The 20,951-nt window shown below is 36.4% G+C and overlaps 1 protein-coding gene across 1 annotated transcript in view; it reads right to left on the bottom strand.

Moving 5' to 3' along the window:
- The window catches only part of RELN (reelin), a 523,882-nt gene that overhangs the window by 424,808 nt on the left and 78,123 nt on the right, over positions 1-20,951 (bottom strand). Inside the window, exon 2 of the mRNA XM_068549918.1 lies at positions 19,229-19,339. Coding sequence (XP_068406019.1) covers positions 19,229-19,339 — 111 coding nt within the window. The remainder of the gene's footprint in view (positions 1-19,228; positions 19,340-20,951) is intronic.

Here is a 20,951-nt window from a genome sequence, read left to right as displayed (position 1 = left end):
AATGTAAGTGTGTGTACAAGGATTAAAATGTTCCTACTACCAAGTTTTCTTTATTCACTTTCATTTATTTCAGAAGAAATTAGCAAAAATATTCTTTACTTCCACCATAATCTATGAAACCATAGTTTTACCAAGTGTTCTATCTCTTTTGAACAATTCAACACTTTATTATTTACAGAACTTCTAAGTTCTAAAATATTTTTTATATACAGTATACTTTTCACTGCAGTAAAGATTTTGAAAAAAAATTAATAAAATATATGCATTCATAAATCATTAATTTTTAGTTTTTGCCCAGTGATTAAAAGACTCCCTAAACAAACGGAATTTTAAAACACTTAAATCTTAAGCAGTGTGTATTAAATACTTGGCACTACCCACTCATTCACCAGTCTAAACGAAAAAACTTAAAATATATTTAAAAGCATACTATTTAATAAAAATATTAACTTTTAAAAAACGGTTTAATCTATGTATTTTTGAATTCTTTTGAAGAGTAACACAATGGTAACTTCTGCGTTAACAAAAACAAAGAAAATTGGGAGTCAAGTTTTTATTTTCTTCTTGGTGAATCTCCAGCTAACCATTTCATGCACTCAAGTTCTAACTCTAATAAGCTGAAAAACACAGAGGAAGCTGTGGCCCAATTTCATGAGGATATTTAAAGGCTGAGAAAGCCCATGCAATTATTAGGGTCAAGAGAAAAGCACATTAATGAAGCTTCAAATCTTATGTGTTCGCAGCAGAATAGCAACCAGCAGTTGGTGTTTTTAATATTTAGAGCCAAAGAAACTAATTCTATAATGTAATGACAGTCCACCTTAAGCACCGTAATGCTAAGCCAAACTCACAGTTTTAACTCCACTCATGCTCTGCTCTGTCTCAACGATGTAATCTTTACATACTGTGTATATTTATTTATTTATTTTACAAGAGAAGTTCATCTGTAAACTTTCTTGACCAACCTTGACTTGGCACCAACTCATCAGTTAATTAACTGTTAACAGATTCTTCTAGACATGACTGCTACACAGATATTTTATCTTCCTGTTAATTAGTAATTATGCACTGGCAAGAAAAACAGTGTTTCTTTCCAATTATCCCAGAACTCAGTGATTATTTAAACTTGGCTAATTAGCATTGGAGGGCTGTACAGCTTCTGGGCAAATCGTGTTTGATAATCCCTATTAAAATATACATGGTGGTTGTTGACTTGTAACAAGAAAAAAAAGTGGCAGTTCAAAGGGTATTAGATACAGGACCAGGCAAACAGGGGCCCATTAAAATTCCCCCAACTGCTCTAATGAGAATGCCAAGGGTCATTTCTGCCTAGTTTACCATCTGTTTGGTTTCTGGCATGTGTCTCTGGTGTGAAGGGAGTGTCCTGAAGCCCATTTGGCTTATCATAGTGTAATCCAGTAGTCTGAAGCAATTTCAGTTGTTTATAAAGTGGCATATTAAAATCAGAAGGCTACACACGTGAATGGAAAACTTTTAAGTATAAAAATGCTGCCACATAATGGAAAGTGTCCTGATTTTTTTTTAAATACAAGCAGGCAACAGTTACAAGAGAAACTTGTAGACAGATTCTACATGAATTCTGGTATCTGCTCTCTACTCACCCAAAGGTTATGATGATAAAACATCTACTTTTAGGCTCCATCATCTGGAACACACATTTTAAAAGGTTAGATTTGCATTAAGGCAGGCAATAGCTCCCTAGACAAGACACAGAAAGCAATAACCATAAAAGAAAAAATCAACAAATCAGAGTTCATCAAAATTTTAAATTTCTACTTGTCGTAAGATACCATTGAGAAGATAACAGGCAAGCCACAAATGGGAAAATACATTCACAAAACATACCTCTGATAAAGGACTGGTACCCCAGGATATATTAAAACTCCTATAACTCAATAATAAAAAACAACTCAATATTTTTAAATGAGCATAAGACTTGAACTTGACAAAAGTGGCCAACGAGCACATGAGAAAGTGCTCAACATCAGGAGTCAGCTAGGAAATGCAAATTAAAAGTACAACCACCATACACCTACAAAAATGGTTAAAACTAAAAAAACACTGACAACGCTTAATATAGGTGAAGATGCAGAGCAACTGCAACTCTACTACTAATTTGGTGAGAGTGTAAAAAAGGTATAGCCATTCTGGAGAAGGTCTGGCAGCTTCTTATAAAACAAGAGCCATACACTACTAAGTATTTACCCAATAAAAATGAAAGCATATATTCACAAAAAGACTTGTACAGGTATATCCATATGCTGCTATATGCACAAAAACCAAAAGCTGTATGCATAACAACGAGGAGTCAGGACTTCCCTGGCAGTCCAGTGGTTAAGAATCCGCCTTCCAATGCAGGGGACGTGGGTTCAATCCCTGGTCAGGGAACTAAGATCCCACATGCTGCGGGGCAACTAAGAGCCCCGGGGCACCAACAAAGAGCCTGCATGCTGCAATGAAAGATCCTGTGTGCCACAACTAAGACCCAATGCAACCTCTGAGGATTAAAAGAAAGAAAATACATGGAAGTACGTAAAACAAGGCCTGGAATATGGCTAACGCTCAATAAATAGTACCAGTTATTATTAAAAAAAAAGACCCAAGGCAACCAAATAAATAAATAAATAAATTTTTAAAAAAACAATGACCAGGTGTCTAATAATAAAAGAACAAAAAACAAAGGAATACTACTCAGCAATAAAAAAGAATAAGCTGCTGATAGACACAACATGAATAATTCTCACAAATATTATGTCTAGTGAAAGAAGCCTTATACAAAAGAGTACATACTTAATGACAGCATTTATAACAGTTCTAGAACAGGCAAAACGCATCTATGGTGGTGGAATAAAATCGAAATGATGGTTGCCTCTGGGAAGTGAGAGTAAAAGTTAATGAAGGAGAGGGAACTTTATGGGATTAAGGTCTATATTTTGATAAGAGTTTGGGTTACACAGATGTGTACATTTATCAAATCTCTTCTCATGTATACTTAAGATTTGTGCAGTTCATTGTATACAAACTTTACCCAGGTAGTGGGTACTCACTGTAAAATTCTTTCAACTTTGATGTATGTGTGAAAATTTTCATAATAAAATGTTAAAAGTAGATTGAGATTACTTCAATCAAATCCCTATTAAATTAATTTTTAAAACAATATTGTTTCATTAGATGAGTACCTACACATATTATAAAATCATGTAAATATAACTGTGATAGCATGTCTTTCACCAATTGATTTGGTCACATCAGGCTTACACATGGGGGAGTAGGTACCTCCGCTTTTGTGTTTGATTTTTGTGCTTCCACCAATGTGCTTATCTGGTGTATTCTCCCCCCTCCCCACCCCCCCAGCAACCCTTTCCCCTTTGGTAGCCATAAGTTTGTTTTCTATGTCTGTGAGTCTATTTCTGTTTTGTAAATAAGTTCATTTGTATCATCTTTTTAGATTCCACATATAAGTTATATCATAAGATATTTGTTTTTCTCTGTCCAACTTCACTTAGTATGATAATCTCTAGGTCCATCCATGTTGCTGCAAATTGCATTATTTCATTCTTTTTTATGGCTGAGCAATATTCCATTGTATATACATGCCACATCTTCTTTATCCATTCATCTGTTGATGAACATTTAGGTTGTTTCCATATCTTGGCTATTGTAAATAGTGCTGCTATGAACATAAAGGTGCATGTATCTTTTTGAATTAGAGTTTTCTCCAGATATATACCCAGCAGTGGGATTGCTGGATCATATGATAGCTTTATTTTTAGTTTTTTGAGGAACCTCCATACCCTTCTTCTTAGTGGCTGCACCAACTTACATTCCCACCAACAGTGTAGGATGGTGTGTTCTTATATGTGTACTTATCTAGCGTGTGCCCCCAAATCTGTTTATTACATTTGAACCTGTTATTATCCTAATTTCATTAAATGCTACATAAACTAATGAAAAATGAATACCCTTAAGAGAGAGCTCTGCTGTTTCTATACAAACTAATTTTTGAATGCTTCGGACAGACTTGATAAAAAGAAGCTAAAGAAATGCTGCTTTCAAATTATGGTGGAAAAGGTACCAAAACAAAAGATCGCAAAACAAAAATCATAAATACTTAGAATTCCGCACTCAGACTTCACAATTCTGTTTATGTTCTTCCTCCATTTTAAAGAAACTAAAACTGGAAATATGGTTTATGTAAAAAAACAATGTCTTAACAAACAAAAATCAGTGAAACTCCCATCAGTGGTCTCATATTTAAAGAACAGCCCTTAGTTGACATCTTAAAATTGGCAAATTTATTACACGACCGTCATATTTAATATCAAAACCCACACAAGTACTGCCATTCATCCTCTCCCTAGTCCATGCCCTCTGCATGGGACTGACTGCCTTTTAACAAACTATGTTGTTTAGTCATGCATAGAAAATAAACAATAAACATATCTAACCAATTTCTTTTAACTGACGTAATACCTGTACTGATAATGTCGAACAATAGGGTTTCTATAGTTTCTTTCATAGGCGCGTGTAGGTGTGTTAAGTATTGGAGGAAGCAAGGTGAACACTCAAACTGTGTGTGTGTATATGTATGTGTATATATATCCACATACAAATATATGTATACATACAGATATATATATAGGCATTTCAGTTATCCTGTAACCATTTTCTCATGCCATTAAATATTATACAAAAATAGAATTTTAATGGCAGCATATTATTCCCATTAATACTCTAACATGTTTCATCATTCCCGTATTATTGGGCATTTAAACTACTTTCAAATTTTTTCTATCAAATAGTGTTTCGGTGAACAATCATATACATCAACCTTTGTCTACATTCCTGGTTTTTTAAAATTTATAATAGATTTCCCCAAACTAAAAGAACTATGTCAAAGTATATGAACATTTTAATGGTTCTGTTTACATATTGCCACTAACCCAATATACACCAACATCAACAATAAATAGCTATTTTCCAACACTGGTGTCAAAATTAAATATATATGAGTTTAAACATCTTTGCCAAATTAAGAAATATACCTCAGAATTGCTTTAATAATGTATTTTTAAAGGTATGCTCTATTTTTATTTATTTATTTACTGTATATTCTATTTTTTTTCAGCCGTGCTGTGCGGCATTTGGGATCTTAGTTCCCCAACCAGGGATCGAATCCATGCCCCCTGCATTGGAAGCATGGAGTCTTAACCACTGGACCACCAGGGAAGTCCTTAATAATGCATTTTTATTAGAAGTGAGTTGAATATTTTGCTCACATTTATTGGACGCCTGTCTTTCTTCTTTTGCAAATGGTATGAGTTTGTTGTTTGTTTTCTTTTGGTTGCCTTTACCACTAGGGCAAAATGTTTGTTCATTTTTTAATCTTTAAAAATTAGCATTTTTATTACACAAGCAGTTCTTAGCTTTCAGACAATTAGAAAGCAGAAAGGAAACACATTAGATGTTCTAAGATTATACCATCCTTACAGTTCAGGGATTTAAAAAAACCCACTTAGTCACGATGCTCTATTCTTTAAAACAGTGCTTCCCAAACTGTCCCATGCAAAACTAGCTCTGAAAGATGTAAACAGATATCCCTTGGGAAAAAAAGAACTCCATGCTAACATAAATTTTTAAAAGAAAGCTTATTCTATGCTGTTCTTGAAAATTCACAGTGTGAAAAAGTTCATTAGACTTAACGATGTGACAATAAAAATACTGATAATCCAATTCTTAAAATGAGTCAAGGCCTTGAATAGACATTTTTTCAAAAATATATAAATGACCAATAAACACATGAAAAGACGTTTAACATTATTAGTCATTAGGGAAATAAAAAATCAAACCACAATGAGATACCACTTCATATCTACTCTAAAAAAAAACAAAAAGAAAAAAGAAAATAAGCATTGTCAAAGATATAGAGAAATTGAGACCTCATATATTGCTACTGGGCCTGTAAAATGGTGCAGCTGTTATGGAAAACAGTTTAGCAGTTCCTTAAAAAATTAAACATAGAATTACCATATGACCCAACAGTTCCACTCCTAAGTGGAATTTTAAAAGAATTTAAAATATATGTTCATACAAGAAACTTGTGTATGAATGTTTATAGGAGTGTTATTCATAATAGCCAAAAGTGCCAAAAATGGAAACAATCCAAATGTCCAACAGATAAATGAATAAATAAAATATGCAATATCCATACAATGAACTATTACCTAGCCATAAATAAGAATGAAGTACTTCCATCCTTTAATATGGTTCAATATGGATGAACTTGAAAACATGTTAAGTAAAAGAAGCCAGTAACAAAAGGTCACATATCATTATTTCATTTATATAAAATGTCCAGAACAGGCAAAGCTATAGAGACAGGAATTAGATTAGTGGTTGCCAGGGGATAGGAGGAGGGGGGATTTGGGACTGACTGCTAATGGGTATAGGGTTCTTTCGGGGGTGATGGAAATGTTTTCAAGTTAGTGGTGATGGCTGCAGAACACAGTGAATATACTAAGAATCACTGAAGTGTACACTTTTACATGGAAAGTTTTATATTATGTGAATTATAGCTCAAAAAGAAAAACAAACAAAAGCATATTAAAGATTTTAAGAAGTACTGTAACTTTCTTTAACCAGCCATATTCCAAGCTTTTTTACTCTTTTTCCACATAAGACCTATTAACATACCATGAGACACTAATGTTTTCAAGAAACAGTGTGGGAAAAGCTGCTATTAACACAACATTTTAAAATTCATTCTAAGATGTGGCTATCACCTCCTTGTTAAAAAGCGAACAACAGCAAGAAAGAGAAAACGGAGGGGAAGGCTAGGGGCTTAAGGGATAGACTTCATCAACCTCACCATTATTCTAGAGCTGGTCATTTGTCCCATTCTCCAGAAGCAGAAAGCCAAATCCCAATTGAATTCTTTTATTAGTAACAGATTTCTCTCCATTTTTATTATTATTGTTAGAAATGCTATTGGATCATTGAGGTTAAAAGTCAGGTTAAAAAAGAATCGTCTCATAATGTAAATAATTATTTTAAAAAGAAAACAATTAAGGATAAATAAAACATCTTCCCAGAGCCTGATGTCTGATAGCTCCATTCATTTTACTTTTAACTTGCTATTTACTAGAGTTCATGTGGAGAGGAACTTTCTGAAAGAGAACCAGAAATAACATAATTAACTAGATAATAACAACAACATGGTTCTGATGTATGAAAACACATAGGAAGAAAAGCAGGAGGGGAGCTCAGTCTGAACTTTTACCAAAATATTAACAATTTTTGCTATTCTGTTTTCCAAAATGGCAACTCCCACACTATCAAGTATCTTTCCATTCAGAGTCCTGAAAACAGTAATTTAGTTGTGTGCTTGCTTCAGAGAGCAGCCTACATGTCTATTAGGCTACATGCAAAACTCAGCATCAGAGGGTTGAATACAAACCACAACAGAAGACAAGAGTGAAAACAGAACTGGCATTTGGTGAAGTGCCTTTATTGGACTCCTACATCTGTTTTCAGATTCACATGTTGCACCCAGAACTATTTTCTAAGCAATGCCAAGAATTTACTTTCACTTTTTTTCATACTTCAAAGATAATTATCAGAATTATTTCTAGGAAGTAAGAACACTGTAAAATTATTTTAAGTTGTTCTCAAATTTAACTGCCAGGAAAGAAGAGGCCAACCTTACCCACGAGTATTTATAAACCAATTACTGTGAACATGAAACATAAACTCATTTATCATTACCTGGATACCTCAAAAAAGGACTGGAAAACCTGAAGAGGAAACTACATTACAAGCAAAAGGACCACTAAACCAGTTGTTTTAAAGTTTATTCCCTTAAGCATATACTCAATCTTGTCTCCAGTTAAAGTGGACAGCATACTGTGAAAAGCCTCACTCTTACAGAAAACAGTTACCTCTTATTAGCAAAGACGCAGGATTCCTAAGTGGTTTTAAAAATTATTATTTAAGAAGAAGAGAGAAAAGTATTTCCGATTCTGCTTTTATCTACTGAGGGGTAAGACCTCATTTACAGAAACTTATTTTCCAGAATTATTCTTAAAAACTTGGGCATATGAGAAAGTACCCCATGACCTAGAGTTAGGTGCTCAGTCTTCAGAGCAAATATCTTCTTTAATAACAAAAATTAGGTTACACTTGCCAAGGCAGAGGAGTCTCTTTGCCAATAATTTTTTAACACTAACAGGCAAAATTATAACAGAACAATTTGAAATTCATAACTTATACAGCATAGTGGCAACTTCTATTAGAATCTGCTCTAAAAATGTGACTTTACTGATGTTCTTATTTATGAGCAGCCAGTTTACTCTGTTCCTGAGCACATGGATTTGAGTAAGAATAAGAAAGAGAATGGAGCTACAAGAACTCCTCTTCCTTAGGGATACATTTTTAAAGTAACTGCAGTGGTTTCTGGGCACATACCTTATCAGGGCTGAATTCCTCTACCTAGAATCTGTGGACTGTCCAGAGAAAATAGACAAGTAAATTATTCAGGAGCTATGAAATGGATTGAATCATAGGTCAAGTATTGGGTTTCTTTTAGGTTTTTTGTTTGTTAGGTTTTTTGTTTGTTTGGTTTTTTGTTGTCATTTGTTTGCTGTTTGCCTAAAGGAAAGAAAACAAGTGACTTAATAACTTTTAAACTAACATCTACCATTTTCAATTATATAAAAAATTATGTAAAAAAAAGTGTTAAAGTTATGCAAAGGATTACACATATATACCAGAAAACCTTCCTTAATCATCTCACTTGATGTACTCTTAGACTATATTCCCAAGAAATTATAGAATCACCATTTTTTGTAAAGATCTAAGAGATAAAATTAGAACTTAGCTGTCACGTATCATTCAGACATTGACTTGCCCTATGATATGAAGATGAACTGGATGATCTCTTGACATTCTTTCTACTCTCTTGATCCTATAGAAGGCACTTAATCAATCACTCTCCTATCTGAAGGCACTGGTGCCTGCCACTTCCAGGAGAGAAAGGAACAAAGCAGTAGGCAGGATAATAAATTTCTCCAGGATCTCTGATGATACAATATACATATGTTCCTTTAGTCTTAAACGTCTGTCCAGATGTATAGACTTATATATACATATACAGATTCAGAAATACACTCAAACTTAAAGGCAATAATATTCTCTCTCTCTTATCCATACCTGTCCACTTGTGCACATACATGCATTTACTAATGTCAATGCTAGTAAACAGTAAAATACCCGATGAAGCCTCAAAGATTTTTCTTGGTTTATTCATTCAATAAATATTTATTGAGCACTTGTTATATGCCAAGAGAGTGAAGGTAATAACAAGACCATCTCTCGTCCTCAAAGAGGTATAAAGGTTTTTTAAACAAGTAAATTCAGTAGATTGTTAGAGATGTCTGGTAAAGGTCACAGAGTATAGCACGGAGGAAGGAGCAGAGAGTTCCATGAGGTGGGGACCAGGGAGGAACAGAGAGGAGGTGAGTCAGGACAGAGGCCCTAAAAGATGGCAGGATGCTTGCCCAGCAGACAGAGCCAGAAGGAATTCTAAGCAGTATAAACAAGGTCTAAAGAAGCTGGGATTTTGAAACTGTGTGTGGGTTACTATGATTGCTACACAGGTGTGTGTGTGTATATACGGTGAGAGTAGGTGACTGGAAAGGAATAGAAGGAGGCTGGGAAGAGATGGGGGTTAGGGACACGCAGGGCTACAGCAGAGAGGGCCTTTTTTTAGTCAAGGTTTTTTTGGTTGTAATAGAAACCAACTCAAGCTGGCTTGGTCTGTAAGCGGAGTTTAATGAGAGGCTATAGACCGGGGTTTGGATTATGGCTTTGCAACTCCCTGTGTGTGACCCTGGGCAAGTTACCTGCCCTCTCTGTACCTTAGGTCCTTTACTAACAAGATGAGCATAATTATAGTAGGATTTTTGTTAGGATCAAAAGAGTTAATACCTGCAACACACCTGGCACATAGCAAGTGCTTGATAAATGTTAACTATTTTTAATTGTTTCTTAGAGCCCAAGAATATCTGAGCCTGGTGGGAAGAAAGCCTAAAATAAGAGCCTGTAAAGCTCTGAAACCCCAGGCAGCATTCTGTCTCTCTCTCTCTTTCTCCTCTCTCTGCACGACCTTCCTCTGAGCCACTGTGGAGGAGGGCTGCACAGAGCTCCCAAATGTTTACATGTGCCTTGATCCAGCTCATGAATTGTTGAACTGTGATTGATGAGTCTTAATTCCAAATTCCTGTACTAGTAAATTTGAATGACTCAGCTTAGCTTATGTATCCCGTGGTTTAAACTGAGGCCGAAGGGTTAGGATAAAAACATGCCACAGTGACCTATCTCCCTTAAATGGCAGAAAGGAGGGCAAAGGAGTAATTTACCTTGATTTCTACTATTTTCTGGATCTGAACCATAGAACAGGTGAAGCAATTTGCATCTTCAGAGCTGTTAGAGCTGCTGATGAGTTATTTAAGGATTCTGGTGGTCCTTCGCTTTGTATCCTCCTTGAACTTTTCCAATTTGCACAGCCCTAACTCCTTTTAAGAATCTGGACACTACCAAATATAGTATATCACTTAAAACTGTAGTATATCCATACAATGGAATATGATTTAGCCATAAAAAGGAAAGAAGTACTGATATATGCTACAACATGGACGAACCTTGAAAACATCATGCTAAGTAAAAGAAGCCAGACACAAAGGGCCACATATTATATGATTCTGTCTACTTGAAATGTCTAAAACAGGCAAGTCCATAGAGACAGGAAGTAGATCAGTAGTTGTCAGAGACTAAGGGGAGGAAGGAATAGGGAGTGACTGCTAACAGGGATGGGGTTTCCTTTGGAGGTGACGAAATGTTCTGGAATTGGATAGTGGTGTTCGTTGCACAACCTTGTGAATATACTAGAAATCATTGAAAAGTACACTTCAAATGGTAAATTTATAGTATGTGAATTATATATTTTTAAAAAGTATCTGAGACTGTATATGATGTCAGAACACCTGGTTTTAGTCTTCACACCTACACTCTCTCTCGTGCAGAGTCACCACTTGCCCTTCCTAAGCCTTGCCTCCTTACCTATACACTGGGGCAGGGGCTGAGCCAGGCTCTACCCAAGGTACCTTTCAGCTCCAAGTTCTATGGGTAAGAAATTGGGTGCAGGATTTCCCTGGTGGCACAGTGGTTAAGAATCCACCTGCCAATGCAGGGGATACGGGTTTGAGCCCTGGTCTGGGAAGATGCCACATGCCATGGAGCAACTAAGCCCACGTGCCACAACTACTGAGCCTGTGCTCTAGAGCCCGTGAGCCACAACTACTGAACCTGCATGCTGCAACTACTGAGCCCCCGTGCTGCAACTACTTAAGCCTGCGCGCCTAGAGCCCATGCTCCACAACAAGAGAAGCTACTGCAATGAGAAGCCTGTGCACCTCAACGAAGAGTAGCCCCCACTCGCCGCAACTAGAGAAAGCCCGCGCAGCAATGAAGACCCAATGCAGCCGATTAATTAATTAATTAATTATTTTAAAAAATTGGGTGTATTTCCCCCACTCCAAATTAATGTCACCTCCCACTTTCATATCTTCTGTCACTTGAAGCATCTTGTCATTCTGTTTCCTATTTCAAGGAAAGAATTCTCACTTCTTTCTGAGTGTTTAAAAAAAACACCTATTTTGAGCACATATACAAGGCAGTTTAATAGATAATCTCACTTAACCCACCTAACAACTTTGTGAACTGGCCTTTCTTATCAACCTCATTTTACAAATGCAGACACTGAAGCTCAGGGAAGGAAAGTATGTGGTCCAAGGTAGGAAGAAGCAGGGCTGGGCATATAGCTGGAGCTGCCTCACTCCAGAGGTCACGTCATGACCCCTGCACTGAGCTGCCTCTCTCCACTAACTCCTCCGCTTGGCCCAAATCTCATGCCCCTCAACATTTTCTCTAGCAATTTGTCGATTGATGAATCCAACAGTTTCATTCATCATGCCCATTACTCTAGTAAGTGATTCTTTTTAGTGATTTAGGAATTGGGAAATATCCCTGAATTCTTTGTCATATGTCAAATGCAAACTATATAATAGTATCTCTTAATCAAGGTAATGCTGGCATACCCAGATGGAATGAATAAAGAACAAACTTAGTCTAATACCCTATAAAGAGGAAAAATTAATGGCAATTTCATCTCTTGTCAACTATGCTCTTTGTACTATTGACTACAGTAGTTTGTTTAATTAGACTAGAGGCTCCTTGTTAATTATAGATCATTTACCATACCCAATAAAAGGTCATGCTTCCAATCCCTCAATGTGTTTAAAATTCCTCAAGTATGTTACAAAGCATTTCTTTGTAAAGAGACAGACAAAATAAATTTAACAAGATCATCTGAGTAATTAAACTTAATTGCAGCTAATAAATAAATACCACTACTATACAGGATGTTATTTAATGAAGTTGCTAGTGGCTGCCCCTTCTTTACAGATATTATGGCCTAAATATGTACATGTATTCATAACACGTGTATGTCTCAGTCACACAGACAGGATACCTAAGACTGAACTATAGTTAATGTCCAGGGATTCAGCAGTCCTGGTGATACTTAGTAAAGTTGTAAAAAGTTCTAGTTAGTTTTAATGTGAAGGATATCCAAAAATTAGCTTAAATAGACCCTATATTTTTATTCTTAGTGACAATAAAACAAAGTAGTAACAAAAACTTGCATTCTGGAAATGAAAGATTAACATACAATCTAAATCTACTAGTAAAGTACACATTCTTATTAACTAGTGACCAATATAAGATTTACTAAAATTTGAAGTCTTAAAATATTTGTTTTGCTTTGTAAATCTATCCCTATTCATCTAAAGTTAGAGTATCATATCACACTGGAAAAAAATCAGATCATTAAGCTCAAAAGTTCTAATACTGTGCTTCAAAGATAATACTGAAAATAATAAATTTTTATGGTAGTTGCTTAATCTACTAAAAACATGACAGGATTGACTGAATCCAAGAACATGTCTTGGATCTGTTTACTACATTTTCTCCCCAAACTTAGAGTCCATCAAGTCTTGCCATTTTAAGAGTTTTATAAATTAACAAATGACTGACTCTCGAATGGCTAATTATTACAGAAAAAATAAATGAAACACATAGGCAATTATAAAGGTTTACGTGAAAAACTGCTAAAATGGCTGATGTATTAGCTGAGCAAAATTATCCAGGAATTGCAAAGCAATTTATGCAAGGTCTAACAAAAGTTTAATTTATGCATGGTCTAACAATTTGAAGTGTGGCATCAGATGTGCAAACCTGATTCTCAGGTTTTAGAGAGCCAGAATACCAAAAACTGAGTAATATGCTTTTAGAGCCAGAATACTAAATATTGAGTAAAATGTATTTCAGTGTCTGGAAAAGGAACAATTTTGTATGAAAGGATATTGAAATAGCATTTCATTGAGCAACCACAATAAGCCTTGAAGATTTACATGACTGAGCTGGAATTCAGTGCCAAAGACAAGAGGGAAGCATTTTTTTCTGGGATACACAAAGAGATACCCATAATTAAACATCACACTTCCCTAGAGCAGCATGTTTTCTTATACTGACAAGCAAAATGAGGTATTTAAAATCATGCATTGCTGGCATACAGTCATCTTTTGCATAGCTATTGTTTTAATGTATTTCTGGCTATTAGGCATTTGTCTATTTTTGGTCAGTGAGGTATGATTTAAAGAATTCTGGTTTCGCATAAAAGGCTGTAGTTATGTTAGTGGAATTACATTTATACCACAGTATCTTAAGGATAATTATGGCCTTATTTTGGCTGGTCATACACACATTTTATATTCAAAAGAGAGTGGCTATAACTTTAGTGTAATCAGTATGATTAAAATTAACTATAAGCAGAAAAAACTTTCCGAAGTACCTTTTTAGACTCAACTGTATGTTTTACTTTGCCTTATTTATCACAGCTAGTTAAACATCACACTAATTCCACGACATATTGGGAAAATGCCAAACAAGTCATGTTTGCTTAACAGTCCATCAATTAAGTCAGAGCCTAATGATAGATTATGTATTCAATAATTCTTTTGTTCTAGATCAAAGAATGCCACACTACTTCAGCCTGATCCTACTATAACTACTAAACTACCAAAAAGCAGCAATTCTGTTACATTTTCTATAAGTCTTCTATAAGACTTTTCCTCTACTTTCTCACCTGTACCCTACCCAAATTGATTTTTTTCCATTTTATTTAAATTATAACGAATATATTAAACTTAAATACCCAAAAAATTAATGTGCTTTTGTTTCCACAAAGGACCATTTACCTACAAAGACATTTAACCTTCTGCTTTCTATTCTATTATTTATGAAGATTAACTGTTTAACAATATTCAGGCATATTATTTTATTTTATTTTTTAACATCTTTATTGGAGTATAATTGCTTTACAATGTTGTGTTAGTCTCTGCTGTATAACAAAGTGAATCAGCTATACATAAACATATATCCCCATATCTCCTCCCTCTTGTGTCTCCCTCCCACCCTCCCTATCCCACCCTCCCTATCCCACCCCTCTAGGTGGACACAAAGCACCGAGCTGATCTCCCTGTGCTATGTGGCTGCTTCCCACTAGCTATCCGTTTTACATTTGGTAGTGTATATATGTCCATGCCACTCTCTCACTTTGTCCCAGCTTACCCTTCCCCTTTCCCGTGTCCTCAAGTCCATTCTCTTCGTCTGCGTTTTTATTCCTGTCCGCCCCTAGGTTCTTCAGAGTTCAATAAACTCAAAATGGATTAAAGACCTAAATGTAAGGCCAGACACTATACAACTCTTAGAGAAAAACATAGGCAGAATACTCTATGACATGCATCACAGCAAGATCCTTTCTGACCCACCTCCTAGAGAAATGGAAATAAAAACAAAAATAAACAAATGGGATCTAATGAAATTTAAAAGCTTTTGCACAGCAAAGGAAACCATAAACAAGACGAAAAGACAACCCTCAGAATGGGAGAAAATATTTGCAAATGAAGCAACTGACAAAGGATTAATCTCCAAAATATACAAGTAGCTCATGCAGCTCAGTATCAAAAAAACAAACAACCCAATCCAAAAATGGGCAGAAGACCTAAATAGACATTTCTCCAAAGAAGATATACAGATGGCCAACAGACACATGAAAGAATGCTCAACATCATTAATCATTAGAGAAATACAAATCATAACTACAATGAGGTGTCACCTCACACCAGTAAGAATGGTCATCATCAAAAAATCTACAAACAATAAATGCTGGAGAGGGTGTGGAGAAAAGGGAACCCTCCTGCACTGCTGGTGGGAATGTAAATTGATACAGCCACTATGGAGAACAGTAGGGAGGTTCCTTAAAGAACTAAAAATAGAACTACCATATGACCCAGCAACCCCACTACTGGGCATATACCCTGAGAAAACCGTAATTCAAAAAAGAGTCACGTACCACAATGTTCACTGCAGCTCTATTTACAAGAGCCAGGACTTGGAAGCAACCTAAGTGTCCATCGACAGATGAATGGATAAAGAAGATGTGGCACATATATACAATGGAATATTACTCAGCCATAAAAAGAAACAAAATTGAGTTATTTGTAGTGAGGTGGATGGACCTAGAGACTGTCATACAGAGTGAAGTAAGTCAGAAAGAGAAAAACAAATACCGTATGCTAACACATATATATGGAATCTAAAAAAAAAAAAAAAATGGTTCTGAAGAACCTAGGGGCAGGACAGGAATAAAAACGCAGACGTAGAGAATGGACTTGAGGACACGGCGAATGGGAAGGGTAAGCTGGGACGAAGTGAGAGAGTAGCATTGACATATATACACTACCAAATGTAAAATAGATAGCTAGTGGGAAGCAGCTGCATTGCACAGGGAGATCAGCTCGGCTCGGTGCTTTGTGACCACCTAGAGGGGTGGGATAGGGAGAGTGGGAGGGAGACGCAAGAGGGAGGAGATATAGGGAGGAGATATGAGGATATATATATGTATACATATAGCTGATTCACTTTGTTATACAGCAGAAACTAACACAACATTGTAAAGCAATTATACTCCAATAAAGATGTTAAAAAAAAAAAATGCCAAGTGACCAGTGGGAGACCTGAGAGTTTGATTATGGAGGTCAAACTACCATCAATGAGCTTCAAGTTCAGAAGCCTCTTCAGACTCTGTATCCTAGGGCTGGTGGTCATGGGAAGACTACATGCAATTTAAGCTAATCAAAATACATTCTAATTCAAGTGAAAGTGCCTTTTTACAGCTTTCAAAGTCACAACAGAAAATGTCTTAAAGACTAAAAGCCTAAAGAAAACGTCTTTAAATCATTTCTAACAATTTTCAATTGTTAGTTTTTTGTTTGGTTACTAGCTAAAATCTGAGGCAATATGATACATGCCTTTTATATGTTCTTTCAAAATGTGTTTATAGTATACTACAAATGATATTTAATGATTTTTCTCATTTAAAGGCTCCAACTTGGTAAATGATGGTTACTTCATGCAGCCAAGTCCTCTCAAATCATCTGGGTGTAAAAACTTCAGAAAAATTCCACCTGAGACCTGTTTGTGTGTGTGTGCTTCCTCCTCACCCCCACCAAAGGAGGTATATGCAAGTCCTGGAATGAGACTTCAGGTCTCAGCTCAGACTTCAGCAGCAGCTGCTTCAGGTATCAAGATTTATAATTTTGGAACACCTAGTTTTACTGAGTATTTTGCCACTGTCATCAGCATTTCATAGATGAGGAAGTTAAGATTAGAGAAGTTTTAGCAACGTGGCTGAGGCCCATGACTAACGAAGGTCGGGGTATGGATCTGCAAGCAGGTCTGCCTGACTGCACGGCCCACACTCTTATCCCCCCCCTAATATGTTCCTTCCGGTCCAGGCTTGGCCCATGCCAGCCTGCACCTGAACTCCTTCCATGCCTTGTCACATCAGACCTTTAACCACAGAACAGTCTTTCTGAATCCACTGCTGGACCCGACAGTTTGTTCTCCACACTGACACCAGAGTGATCTCCTCAGCCCGAAACCCTCAATGGCACTCTCTGCTTAAGAGCCTGAATGATCTGGCCCTCGTGTCCTATCCAGCCTTACCTCTTGCCCTCTTGGTTCCAGGTCAGCCACTCCAAGGTTTTCTTTCCATTCCTAGAACACAGCCAGCCTCTTCCCACCCTGAGGCCTTTGCATCTACTGTTCTCTCCTTCAGGTATGCTGTGTCCCCACATTCCACAGACCTTTAGCGAACTAATTCCTACTCAACCTTCACATCTCAGCTCAATACCACTGCCCCAGGAAAGCCTTTCCAAACTACATGCCATTTCACTCCAGACTAGATCTCGTTTCTCTGTCACGCCCTTTCCCAGCACTCAGTACATTTCCTGCCTAGCCCCTAGCAAGATTTACTATTACATATTTACATGGTTATTTAAATAATGTCTCTCCCATTTAACTAATGTAGATGAGTGGTTCTTAAAATTTAGTGTGTATCAAAATCACCTGGAGTCCTTATTAAAAAGTGATCACTGCATCTCACCCTCCAGAGTATCTGATTCTCTGAGTCTGGAGTAAGGCCAGGAACTCTATATTTACAAGTTCCCAGGGATGCTGAAGATGCTGGACCCTGGACTGATCCAGTACAGTGGTTCTCAACTCTGGGTAAACATTAGAATCACCGGGGAGCCAATGCCAAGCCGGGCTCCCAGAGGTTTTGATTTAATTGGGTTAAGGTAGAACCCAGGACATCTTATCCCAAATACTGCATACTTATCCTAAAAACGTTTTTATCTAAAATTTAAATGTAACCAATGTCTTGTACATTTTTATTTGTTAAATCTGGTAACTCTACTTGGAAATCCTATTGTAACATAACACATAATATGTCATATATTTATGTACACATATTATATATATGATTGTAAGCTGACCTTTCACTTCTACAGAGCACAGAAAGGGTGAGGCTAAAAAAGTGGAATTTTTAGACTTAAATTTTTTTTCTTAAGGATTAGACCTTACAAGTAGTTACCAACAGATTATAAAAGCTTATTTGGTATCTAAAATGGGGCAAATTCTCAATGTCAAATAATTTTAACAGGATTATTAAATGACTTCTAGGTTCCTTTAAGCCCTGAGGCTGTGAACCTCATTTTGGGCCAGCAGGGCAACAATGCAGCCTCAATATTATTGCTCTGACATCAAGCAGTGAGTCATCTGGGCAGAGCTCTGCTGGGACTCAACACAGAGGAGATGTTCTTTCATATATCAAAAGCAGGTAAAATTTATTTATTTAATAAGTATCCCAGAAAAAATAAAACATTGAACATGTGGCTGCTTTAGATAATGCAGTTTTGTCTTTCTCACATCAATGGAGGAAGTCTTGTGCAATTTTCTAATCTTAGAGTAGGATCAGCGATTTCATGTCTTATATAAATTGATACGTTAAATTTGCATTTTTGATGCTGTAAAGGGTCTACTTAATTCCAGCTCGGCATGTTTATCGAACTATGGGTAAACTATAGATTTCCAAATCAAGAATCCTCTGTGATCAGTGACCATCATGTAGCCTTCTGCCTCTCCACTTAAGTAACCTTCCAGGTCTCTGATTTAAGGACAAAGACTCCATATAAGTATTTCAAATATTAAATCACATTATTTTATGAATACTCACAGAATGTAATCATTTCAACAATTATTGCTGCCTTCCACTGTGTGCAATGCTTACTTGCCAAACAATGAGACACTTCATCTATTCAGGATTTTAAGAACTGTTTATAAAAACAGGTTACTGAATAAATGCATGGGCATCAGAATGAATTCCAATTCCAGCAACCTAAATGACAGAACACAGGAATCTACTCAAACCCCATAGGACCAAGTGTAATAGCAGTAGTACACGGAGAGAGGGATAGAAAGACCGTCACACCAAGCTCATGGTTGGTTGCATATTTACATGATTTATTTCAATTCACCTAACTTCAAGCAAACACACAAAAATCACTTAAGATTATTTCTTCTGAAATAATAAATGTCAAATACTTTAAAAACAGATATTTCAAAAAATAAGACCTATAACTGTATAAAATGTAGACAGTCATGGGTTTCTTATGTCGGGATAGCTTACCAAATCCAAAAGCACTGGACCCTCTGATGCTCTGTGAAGCCTGAACACTTGTAGATGTGTATAGTCCTGTCACCAGTAAGCCATCAAAGAAGGTGCTTGTTGAAATTGTCACTGAAATACAGGGGAAAAAAAGAAACCTTAATTAATACAGTCAGAATAATGAGATACATTTCTGAAGTGTTAGACATTGGCAAAACAATCTTTACTCATTATTAACAAATTATTTTTATACTATCCCTACTTAGTATTTTCTTTATATTAGAAAGTACAGAGGAGGAAAAAGAAAAAAACAAAAGCTCAGAACTCCAGTGTCTGTAATTGCTGGTCTTAAATTTAGTACATCAGTTCCACCTTTCTGCATTCATTTACACTTTCCCTAGCTATGTGCAAAATCATTGGAAAATAATGTAGTACTGAATAGTCAGTTTCCCCACCTCCATCACCACCCCTGAAGGCAGTCAAAGGCATTGCTGGAGTTTTAGCATTGTGATGAAACACTTATTTTTTTTAATATTCAATACTGTGGGAAACAATCTTACATCAGCTGAAAGCAGAATAGTAAGCTGCACTGCATTTCTTATTGCTACTCTATGTTTCATAGATGAGTCCCCTGGAGTCTTTCAACAAAAGCGGACTAATTTGCATGAAGACAGTCAGCCCTTCTCCCTTTGAGAACAGGAAAAGAAGACCACTACATGCTTTAAGTTTTAGAACAAAGTCTACAAGAGGAGTCCAAATGGTTTTATAACCAGAAAATCAGGATGTTCCTGGGGGACAAAGGGTCAAAGTAAGTGTATCTGTACACTACTCAGGTTTGGCTTCTTAAAAAATTGTATCTTGCTCACCACCCTAAAAGTTGATCATAATTTCCTCCTTGACATAATAATTTTTTCTCCTGCATTGCCTTTATTACATCAAGATGAAGGCATTTGTAGGAAGCAGCCAGGAGAAGGTAATATTATTTTGGTAGTACACAGTACAAGGCTGTCATAATGCTTGCTGGCAATAAGGAGAATGACCACAGTTACATTAACTGTGATGAGAATGTTTAAACTCCAGGAAATCCAGTGAGTAGAGCGGAATGGTTTGAAACATCCGTATTATAAAACATAAATAAGACACATGTATCAACAGAACAGCCTGACATCATGCTACCCCCAAAATGGCACTGCATGTTGGAATAAATCATCTCCATATCCTTTAATAAGATAATAGCTAATATTTTGAGTGCTGGCATATAAATCACATGAAAACCATTCAGCAGGGCACTGAGATAAGTAGTTTACATGTATTATCTCATTTCATTAATAAAACATCTCTATAAAGGGGGTACTGTTATCATTCTCAGGATACAAGTGAGGAATCTGTGGCACAGAGCAATTAAGAACTTTGTCCAGGACCATGTGATAACATCTAAAACTTTTTTTTTTTTAACATCTTTATTGGAGTATAATTGCCTTACAATGGTGTGTTAGTTTCTGCTTTATAACAAAGTGAATCAGTTTTACTTATACATATGTTCCCATATCTCTTCCCTCTTGCATCTCCCTCCCTCCCACCCTCCCTATCCCACCCCTCTAGGTGGTCACAAAGCACAGAGCTGATCTCCCTGTGCTATGCGGTTGCTTCCCACTAGCTATCTATTTTGCGTTTGGTAGTGTATATGTGTCCATGCCACTCTCTCACCCTGTCACATCTTACCCTTCCCCCTCCCCATATCCTC

The sequence above is a fragment of the Eschrichtius robustus genome, chromosome 8 (assembly GCF_028021215.1).
Source record: "Eschrichtius robustus isolate mEscRob2 chromosome 8, mEscRob2.pri, whole genome shotgun sequence".
Classification (NCBI taxonomy): Eukaryota; Metazoa; Chordata; class Mammalia; order Artiodactyla; family Eschrichtiidae; genus Eschrichtius; species Eschrichtius robustus.
This window is presented reverse-complemented; position numbering and strand designations above follow the sequence as displayed.